The sequence below is a fragment of the Bombus vosnesenskii genome, unplaced genomic scaffold (genome assembly GCF_011952255.1).
Source record: "Bombus vosnesenskii isolate JDL3184/JDL3185 unplaced genomic scaffold, Bvos_JDL3184-5_v1.1 scf7180000014601, whole genome shotgun sequence".
In the NCBI taxonomy this organism is placed as follows: domain Eukaryota; kingdom Metazoa; phylum Arthropoda; class Insecta; order Hymenoptera; family Apidae; genus Bombus; species Bombus vosnesenskii.
In genome coordinates, this window is record NW_022883542.1 from 5,535 (window position 1) to 16,570 (window position 11,036).

Genomic DNA, 11,036 nt, shown 5'->3' on the forward strand with positions numbered 1-11,036 from the left:
GAATTGGTTATAGTATACGTATGTACATATGTATATTCCTAAATTATTCCTAGATAGAGTCACTTTCTTCACCCCAATATTTTCAAATTCAAAGCCATAAAGGAATATATTACTTACCTTTCGGTGTTTTGCTATCAAAGTTCCATCGGGACCCCAAATAGTACAGGTATTGTACAATTTATCGCCCTCTATTTCAGGCATCGTACCACCAACTACATAGATGTTGTTTTCTTTAGCTGCGTTCGATGAAGCAACGCTCGTTTCACCATCAGGAATACTCTCGGCGTATTTTCGAAAGTACTCTGCATTGCAATATTTCAATTAATGAAAAATAACTGTCTTTTGTTCCAACCATAAATTAAATTGAAATGTTTGTCAGTTTTTTATTTTTTAAATTATTAAAATAACTAAGTTTTATATTTCGACTTAATTAAATATGCAATTACTTAGCTAATAGTATATATAATAAATTGTTTCTACAGGTTCAAAATGAAAAATGAATATTTAGAAATATTTAATTACGACAATGCTATTTGTGTTAGCATCAGTGGCTTGTTACTCAACGACTTTGCTAGTACTTTTTGAAACATAAAGTTAGTTTTCAATTAACACTTATACTAGAGGCGGAATTATAAATGCAAAATAATTGATAATACTAATTTATAAGTACCAAATTATTAGTATCTTAAAAAATATATTTATACAAAAATCACGATAATCATGAAAATGGGGAAATCCTATATTCTCGACTCAATTCACAATCTTTATGGAAGTATAAACGGTAAGGTAATTTGTCTACTTTTACTTTTTTCTATATAGTTGTTACACACATAGTAAATTATTGAAAAAAAAACAAATTATTACGTATTACATATGGTGAATTAAAGCATTCAGGAAGAGCTATAATATCAGCATTGTGCTCTTTTGCGCTAGAAATGTAGGAAACTGCCCGCTCTACATTTTTGTGTTTTACTTCATTTACTTCAAGTTGTACCAACGCCAAGCGAAATGCTAAAATGTTGGAAAAGTTAAATACATTCGGTTATATATTTCCCATACTTTTTATCTATAAATACTTTTTACATAGTGAATACTTACTCGACATCGTTCGCACTACTTGTTTAGCGATGTTTGTAAGTATCATAATGTTGAGGTTATGTATGGTACTACTCAATATCAACATTACGTAAGCAATACGCAGGGATTTTTAATAATTCTTGATAAAGTTTAGGACATTAATTTTGATGTAATTGTAAACATTATTTGTTCACAATTTGTTCATTTACTTTGCAACAAAAAGAACGCATCTGCAAGCGTGTTAATCGGATAACGACGAACTTCATTTCGCAAACACCGACACGTGAAACATTTTGAAGTTACGTCGACGCGAGAGTAATTGGTTCCCTTAAATTACTCAATTTCCATTTCTTTCGCCATGTATATTCGAGTATTGCATTTGAATTGCAGAGCAGTCGAAAGTAGAGGAGCACCTCGCCGATATATCGACAGGAACATGAATTTTTTTTCATAGGGCGAATATTTTTTCCATTGAATTATTAAACCGAGTCAAATTTTCAAACTCAACCACTTAATTTAATCGTTTTACATAAAACATTTCAATCTGTTTTCTTCTAAATACTTTACCTATATTTCATCTGGCATTTCTTGTATTTTTATGAGGAATTTAGCCTTTTTACACCACGAGAGCCTCAACGTTTTCATTTTAAACGCTCGTTAAACACGTTCTAATGAGACCATGTGCTGACATTGCGAGTTTTATTATTTTCGCACAATAATTTATCATTTTAGATTTCAAATATTACATTCATACATTTTTCGTTGTAAATTTCTTTCTCTATTTAAACAATTTACCATTGTTGCTACAATAAATCAATTAATTAAATTAATTGATCAGTTTAAACTTAAAATATCATTTCATAAGTTTTCGTCACTTGAATCTAAAAACAACAGAAAACGGTATACCCGCATCATACATAGAAAGGAGATTAAAACGCTAGAGTGATCATATTCAACGATCACAAAACGATAATAGGACATTGTGTTTCTTCTGAAGGGCATGAAATTGTCAGGAGATTATGCCATAAATGAAATTGGAAGCTGGCTGGTCAAAGGGATTAAACTGGGTTAAACTCAATTGTGCTATATTGCACAAAGACTTGAGAACTGCTACCAAATATCTACTAGCTTAAAGGTGTGCTGATTACACCTTACAAATTGTAATTATATTTCAAATACAATCTCCTAAGTAATAAGTAAATTAAATTAATACTTTACCTAGAATCTGTGATACATTAATATAACAAAAATACATTTCTTAAATTATTCATTAATTTGGTGTCTTTATTATTCTTAAAAGATACGCTGCTTGTTTGCAAATTTAACATTACGTATGCTATTAATAAATCATTTTATATTTAATTTTGCAACCTTCAATCATTGTTAAAATTGATTGATAATACCGTTGGTTAATAGAAATTTGAAAATGCTCTCGTTTCCACTCGATTAAAAGGTAATTGCACAAACTGTCACAGTGTTGACTACAAATCACGTGTGTCGTTCTATTAAATTTATACACAATAGTATTTATTCTCGTTTTAATTTAAAATGAAATATGTTATTGTATGAATAGCAGAATGTTCAAATAATTGAAACAACTTTTTGTCCTCTAATTAATGATTCTCATTTAAAAAAATTTAAGAATTTTAATCAAGAAGATTTTGAAGTCTCGATCTAAAATGACCAAGGATTGAAACAGAGAATATTTTGATGCCAACAAATACATATTCTTCAGATATGAAACAAATGTGATAATAAAAATCGGTGTACATGAATGAATGTTGAAATATTGGAAAATTGTATAATTATATCCATTCTCTGTTGCGTTTAGATGTTTCAATTAATGTTTCATCAGAATTTTTATCGAATATTTTAGAGGTACTGGCTGTAAGGTTTTTTTTTAAATTAAAATTAAAATTAAATGTAAGAACAGATTCAAAGTATAACATTTAAAAATTTGTGGTTATAAAATTTACTTGTATGTCATAATTATGTAAGTGAATTAATCTCATAATTAATTAAATGAATTTATTCTATGTGAGTAAATTATATTTATCTATAATAAGTCTTAACTTATTATTAATAATCAGCTAACACTGCATAATACTAAGTAAAGTAACTGAAAATTCTCGACGTGAGAATTAATTATAATTTCAACAAGAAAATAAAAAAGAAAAGAAAAGAAAAGAAAAAAAATTCTATGTAAGTGATTGTTCTATGTAAGTAATTCTATGTAAGTAATTCTATGTAAGTGATTTGGGGCTCGGCCAGTACCTTGGCCTTCTTTGGGATATTCCGAATTATCTGTCCTCTCCGAGCTGCAAATCTGATATCTCAGATGTTAGGGAAACCCCCTGGTCGGTAAGGCACGATAGACAGATGAGACTAAACGGCTGGTGGAGAGGACAATCATCAACAGAGGGTCACACCGTGCGGATACAATACTGGGGTCTCAATAAAATCTTACAACCGTGGTGTTCAGAACATCAAACTCTGTTTGCATACACCCGGTGCACATAAAGTGTCAAATTACACTAACACTGGATTTATTGAACCTCTTTCACCTTGACCAGTGGCTCTTTAGTTTATGATTTGCAACAGAATCCCTGCATCAACGCAGGTTCACGAAACATACAACTTCACGCACCAAATATCGATTACAGTCAATCGACACTAACAATCAATAATTTGTCTGCGAGATGCTCCTCTGGAAGTTTTAACTATATATATTCCGGTTTTAACTATATATATTTAACTATATATATTAACTATATATTTTCCCTAGGAACAGTAAGATTTTAACGATACAACTTTATCAAGAGATCTTAATGTCATAAACGGTATCGAAATTTCGTAATTAATATTGTTAAGGAAGAAAATATTGGTAATCTCCCCGAACGACGAGCGCTTGATATTCACAATTAGAACTCGATATCTTAGCTTCTTATAATATCCTAATAAAATGTTATTTATCGATTACAATTGTCCTGTCGTATTTTATTGTGTTTGCTTTATAAATGTGAACTTTATTCAAAAAGAGTTCATCGATATAACGGTATTGAAGAGAACTACTCGAGAAACTATATCTAGCGCTTGGATGGAGGGATTGCTTGCTTCTTACAATCGAATAATTGGAGTGTAACTAGAAACACGAACGGTAGTTTAGCAATGGAGAAGAACTTTAGAACGACAGCAATTTTCTTCTTGTTTCTTTGAGAAAGGCACCGTTCATTTTATGTTTGACGAGAATGGGGTTGTTGGACGAATTTGATTAAAAAGGAAAGATCTTTAACAAATATTCTTCCCATTGATACATTCCTATATTTTTGATTTAATTATTTGAAAATGCAATTTTGCATATACCTATGTGCAATTATATACTATAATCGCAGGCGTTTCTTTAAAATGATGTACTATTGAAACAAGGCAAAATATCGTCAAATTCTTCGAGATTCAATTTCTCAAAAGAATGGCTCTATTGATTAACCAAACATAGTTCCCATAAGCATATACGTACTTCTCAGAAAAGATAGTTATATCTAGATCAATATTACTCCCCACAGTGACCTATATGTCAAAGAAAAAAAAGACACATCAAGTATTAAATCATACTACTATTACGTCCACTATCTCTACAAATCCTCCACTCTTGGAAAAATCTATCTTATTCAAACGTAACGTAACTCAAATTAAATCTTTTCCATCATCATAAATACGAAACATTTATAAAATTATCATCTTCGATTATTTACTCAACATCTAGCTAACAAAATCTTCTCCATCGCCGTACCCCTTAATCCTGACCGCGTACAATTAACGTATGAATAGTTAATTTATTGAAATTTAAACGACCATTTTACGCTACTTGTACTCGAATGACTTTAGGATCTTGCTGTATCTCTTGCACAATGTTATACTGACAGGCGAGAAACATAGAAACGTAACTTCCGATCCACTGATTTACCCTAAACACACGATGATAGGTTATACGGTGGACGCAATACAGAAGCGTTTCCGATGCAATTCGAAGGTGCGTTGTTACAATGGAGTTCATCGATCCATAGTGACTATTTCCCCGCCAACTACAGCCTGTAATAACGGAATAGCCAATAAAGTATATCCTGTCGATTTAATCGTTACCCCCACGATGCACCGCGCGCACGGAGATCGGATCGGTGATTTTCACGTGATGTTTCGCAAATCGTGAGGCGCTCGCGTGATTCGCGCGTTTTAAGCGTTCCCGCTCTTCCCGTCCGATAGAAAGAGAAAGGGAACAGGGGGTGGAAGGAAGAGGGAAGATACGTGATGCGGGTTCAACCTGCCGCGGGAACCTTTAAAGAAGGTCGGTGCAACGGGAGAGATGTAATTTTAATAAATTGGAGAACAAGTCATTGTAAAAGATTGATATTCAGATGTTGGAGATGCAGCAGATTTACAACTCGCTGGAATTAAGTTAGTTAAGGTGTTGAAAACCTAACGTCTTTTCAAAGGCGTTTGCCGCGTTTCTTTTCAAATCAAAATACATACATACGATACGTACAATGTATGCGCCTAAAGTTTTAAAGTTAATTTCTATTCAAGGAATGGACTGTTTTATTATAGGTTTAGGAAATTGAAAAGAAGCAATTGCTTGTTTCTAAGAAAGAATCGCAAGAAGTACAGTTAGAAACTGTATTGTGAATCACTTTTCCTGGTTTCCGTAACGAGGAAGTGAAAAAAAAAACGCAGACAAGTCAGCGTTTACCGCAGCTAAATGGAAGATACGCAGGTACGAGTCGTTACAGTTTTGTCGTTGCAACGATTCCCGCTGCGTAATTTGATAATGAACAGTTGAAAAATAGCAGCGTTGTGTCCGTACTCTTTAATATCCCATTATATGGAAGTTAACGACCGGAAAATACACCGCTCGACTACTTGAAGGAAGTAGCTCATGAGCAAGTCTTTTGTATCCTCACAATGGTATAATTCCTGTAACGTCTCGTTCTCGGAGGATTTATTTCGTTGATTTGTACTTGTTTATTGCTTTTATGTTTTCATGAATGGAGCATGTCGCATGCGAATCGTAATATGGTTTTAATGGCGTTTCGACTTCAATGATATCAGCGGCTGATTGCGCTTCCCGTAAGAAGCTTCCAATCATTATGTATTTTAGGAACAACAAATAAGGATATTTAGAGAACGAATTAATTATTCAATTGTTCGCGCAAGAAATACTCAGTACCTGTCTCTTTTTCGAAAGTTATAAATGCTGTTTTCAAAGAGTTCCTTAGCTCACCATAAACCAGATAAGAATCTTTGGTTCCATCTAGAAAAAGAAACCTTCAGATCAAACCGAAAGGGGTTCGGATTATATTTTCTAATCGTATCTGTATATTTCTTTTTACGGTCAGCTTGTCATCCACGTACAATCGAACAGAGAGTCCATTAATTATTTCCCTTCGACTTGTTTCAGGGGGAGCATCTCGGAAGCCATGCCGGCTGACGAGTTCGCTGGAAATCGAAACAGAAGCAAACCAAGACTGCAACCACCTTAACGAACCGCTATTATCACTGGCAAGGTCATCGGGCAGACCGGATCTAATCATGCTCACGCCGACCATGCTTCCTGTGCACTCGTTCCTCTTTCTTAACGACGTCAACCAGAAGATCGGGTGCCAAAAAATTCGAAATCGAGTTGATTGAAAATCTTAAGGAATATTAAAAAAAAATACGGATAAACAATTTGATATAGAAATCATCCATTTTGGGCAAAGAAAAGAAACAATCAGAAAAAGGAATAACCACAGAAGTTCTGAATTTCATTGCTTCCTAATGGTACTTCCTTGGATATTTTTACATTCTGGAGGCGTGAACGAACTCTGAAAAACAGAAACGACTTCTATCGGATGATCGAAAGAACTACGTGGACACTGAGTATAATTATTCACACGTGCGGATGCCATTCCCGGCATGTTTCTCCATGAAGAAGGTCAGCTTCAGTTTTTGCCACTTGTAGATAGAAGTTGAAGTGGCGGACGTCTTAACGAGGTTGCTAGAATGTCAAAGAAATAGATGAGGGAAATATTATGAAGATATATTTATGAATATCTAATTGAGCATTTAATTAAGAACTTAATCGAAAGACCAAAATAAGTTGGTTCTTGAGACCAAGTACCTATCTAAGTATAATAGTCTTTTGTACTTACGGTTTAGTAAGAGGACTCGAGTAAAACGATTACTCGTTAAAAGGAACAATAGAATGATCATGCCTCCGCAGACGGTGGTCTCTGCTTTCATGCCTCATCGCGGAGAATCTCAGCGAAAAAAGTGTCCCGAAGCGTGAGCTGAAAGGTGGCTATGTAGGCTGCCTAGTGAATGCCGTCGCCATGGTGGAGCTGGCGTGTAGCAACTCCCTAAGTCCAGGAACCTAATCCCGCGTCAGAAAGACAAAATTCGCTACGGAGAAAAGTAAACAAAAATATATATATAGGAAAGAAGAGACAAAGATTAAAGGTCGTTAAGAATTAAAGGTAATTTAATGATGAAAGGGAGAAAGAATTGTGTAAAAATTCTACTGGGAAAGAAAAGAAAGAAGAAACCTCCAACGAGAAAGACGTGCTCAGAAGCGAGTCCCGCGTAGCGCCATGTAGAGGAGCAGGAAGAAGCGCAGTCTTCCTCAGGCATTCCAGCGTCGAGTAATGCTGAAGCATATCCTGACGGGGCAACCGTCGTCAGCAGGCACCAGCACAATGACTACCAGGCGAGCTCGGGCTCGTTGCACGGCGGCCACCACCACCACCATCATTCTGGTCACCAACAGGATCAACAGCAACACCATCATTACAACCAAAACAGCAACGTTCGTGGAACGACAGAGGGGAGCCAAGGACGGGGAGTCGACGTTTACGACTCGGTGGTCCATCAAAGAGCCAACGTGCATCAGGCTGCCACCACGCCATCTTCCACTCACAGACACCCTTTGAATCATTCTCAGTTGAGCGTGAACAATCTTTCTCAACGATTGAATCACTCGCACGCTCTTAATCTGTCCACGTTGTCCACGTCGAAGCATTCTGTGAACAGCGTCAGTCCTGTTGCCGGTGGGAATAACAATAACAATAATAATAATCTGTCGACTACATTGGGGGTGATATCCCCGGCGCCGCTGCACCAGGACAACAGACCTAAAGCGAATGGAGGCTTTGATATCTCAAGACTGTCCAGATTACCCAGTCAGGCGACACCTTCGCCTGCACCTGCTCTTCAGGGTACGACTACCGGGGGACAGTTAACCGGTCCCGGTTCCACGGCGTACCCCTTGAACGCTTCCTGGTCGTCGTCCCTGTCAAGGAATCACAAGGACCACGAGGTTGGCGCGAAAGAGACGTTGACCAGTTTGGGTTTATCGTGTCTAGTGTCGTTGTTACTGGCGCTACTCTCGTTGATCTTCTTGCTGAAGATCTCACCGTTAACGGTGACGCCGAGTAGCCTGATCAGCCCGGAAGAGTATACGATTGTCTACGAGGTGACGTTAGCGCTGTGCGCACTCGCCCTCTCCCTAAACCTCTGCTGTCTCCTCGTGTGCGCTATACAGTTCCTCTTCACTGTGAAACTCGTCAAGACTTCGTATCAAGGACATTGGTGAGTAGAGTTTTCGTTTTATGCCACGTTGGGTAAATCTGTGATTTATAACGCTTTGTACATAATCCGTACTTTACTCAACCCGAAGGTCGAACAAGGTGTGAAAAATATGTACGTTTAAAGTTTGTATCCTTAAGATACTGTTATCTTTGAAAATCCGGAAGTCAAACAAAATACACAAAGAGAAACTTCTAAAAGTGCAAATAAACATTGAGATACAAATATTCTTTAATCCGAACTATACATATGATGGAAAGAGGACTCTCATAGTCATCGACATTTTCCCTCTTAAATGTCAACAGCATCCATATTTACATTGTTGCTGTTGTACATGTAACTTTTCAAACTTACTTAGGTATTGATAAAGAAAAGAAAAACAAGCATTTTCCTGGTAGCTGGGAATTCGCGGGATTCGCGGTCGAACGATGATTACCATTAATTTCTATAATCTGGCGACGCTATTGTCACGTAAAATAACAAAATAAAAAAAGGAATTTGAGGTAAAAAATAAAAAAAGAAAACTTTATTTTTTTCTAACATCAATACACTTTACAATCTACTTCCGAACTCTAGGCGTGACTTTCTAAGACTGACTCTTATGATTTTACTTTCGATCGGATCCGATTACTTTCTTTTGTCATCCCTCAACATCCCCACCGTCCATGCATTTGCTAGGCGTCCGCGATCGTTGCCACGTGCTCTTTCTTCTAGAACCTTCGGTGGAAGGACCGTTGGGATGTTGATGGTTCATTAGGCACTTCAGCGATATACATTGTCGCCGAGTGCCGCCACATCTTTATCTCTATCGTCAGTCCGTCGGATTTGAAGTATGCCGGTCGTGACATACCCCCCTGGTTAGATTGATCTTGGTCCTCTAAGATCGTAGTAGAATGGAATTATTTAAATGTAGATCAAAGGATATGTTTACGCTTTTTTTTCAGGGATCGCTATGAATTGATTTTCTGCATGTGATGGTACAAAAGTTATTTCGTTAATCTTAAATATAGCAATTTTACAATATTTGTTAGTGTTCGAGAAGCTAATAATTTCAGAGGCGTAATCATGTTGTAGTTTTCGATCGTGAATTGGTTGGGTTTGTATACAAAGCGTAATTCCTATCCCGTGAATTTAAGGCAACTAATTAAGGGTATTGTTACTAGTGCTAGGGTCAGCATTATCCTGAAAAAAGTACGCTTTCAATCGGTTACCATGTATCTTTCTCTTAGCATTGTCGATAGAAATAATGTAATAAGGAGTTTTCACATCGTTAATCCTGTAGGGTCCTAACCATTCAATGTCCAACTTATCTCTTTTATGGTCGTTGTGAATTAAAACAAAGTCTCCTTTCCTAAACACAGTCTGAGTTTTAACAATCTGTCTTTCTTGGTCTCGCTTGTATCGTTGCTTATTCTGAATAAGTGTTTTGTGAGCTGTTTCCCAATATTTATTCAACTGTTTTTGCCAAAGTGAGTACATATCATCATAGGTAAGTGTGGTAAATTTGGATATTGCGGAAGGTAAGTTAGCTTTTCGCCCAAAGGTCAATTCAAAGGGAGAGAATCCTGTTCCTTCATGTTTCGCGGTGTTGTACCCTAAACAAATGAAATTAAGTACTTCATCCCATTCTTTGTCATTGTCGTGTAATGCAGTACGAATTAAATCTTTAACTGAGGCATGCGTTCTATCGAGGGATCCGTTACTTTGTGGGTGAAATGAAGTTGTTTTGATGTGTTTGATTTTAAAAGCTTCTTCAAATTTCGTCATTAAATCACTAACAAAATTTTGTCCCTGATCTGTTAGGATCGTTTTTGGTGCCGAAAATATGTAAATATAGTGTTCAATGAGCGCGTTAATTATGGATTCAGTTCGTTGCGTTTTAAGGGGAACTAGTATCAGATATTTCGTAAGTTCATCGTGTATTGAAAGTATGTATTGGTTTCCGCGTTTGGTTTTCGTCATCGGTCCTATGATGTCCATAGCGATTTTGTCGTTAGAGTTAAGTGGCGTGTCTGAGATTTGTGGGGATTCTTTGGGTCTGATACGTGTTAGTTTCTCCTTTCGACACGTGTCGCATGTTTTCACAAAGTTTTCTACTCTTTCTAAAAGTCCGGAAATTTTGAATTTATCCTTGATCCGTTGATACGTTTTCTGTATCCCTAAATGTCCTACGGTGTCGTTATGGTTTTCCTTTATTGCTTGTATTATTTCGTTTTCGTCTAGTTTTAAGATGGGATTAGGTGCATAAGTAATTTTCTTGTACGTGTCGTTAAAATATATTAGCATGAGTTTAATCTGTGTTTTCTCTAATTCAGTGAAGTCGTTACTTCCTATGCCGATTT

The 11,036-nt window shown here is 36.3% G+C and overlaps 1 protein-coding gene across 1 annotated transcript; it reads right to left on the reverse strand.

Moving 5' to 3' along the window:
* Positions 1–723: 723 nt before the first annotated feature.
* Positions 724–1,566, reverse strand: LOC117240314 (omega-amidase NIT2-like). Its single transcript, XM_033506294.1, has 2 exons — positions 1,099–1,566; positions 724–1,011 (listed from the first exon to the last, which is right to left on the reverse strand). Exons 1-2 carry the CDS (start codon positions 1,181–1,183, stop codon positions 839–841), a joined length of 258 nt encoding a protein of 85 aa, XP_033362185.1. The 5' UTR covers positions 1,184–1,566; the 3' UTR covers positions 724–838.
* Positions 1,567–11,036: the final 9,470 nt, after the last annotated feature.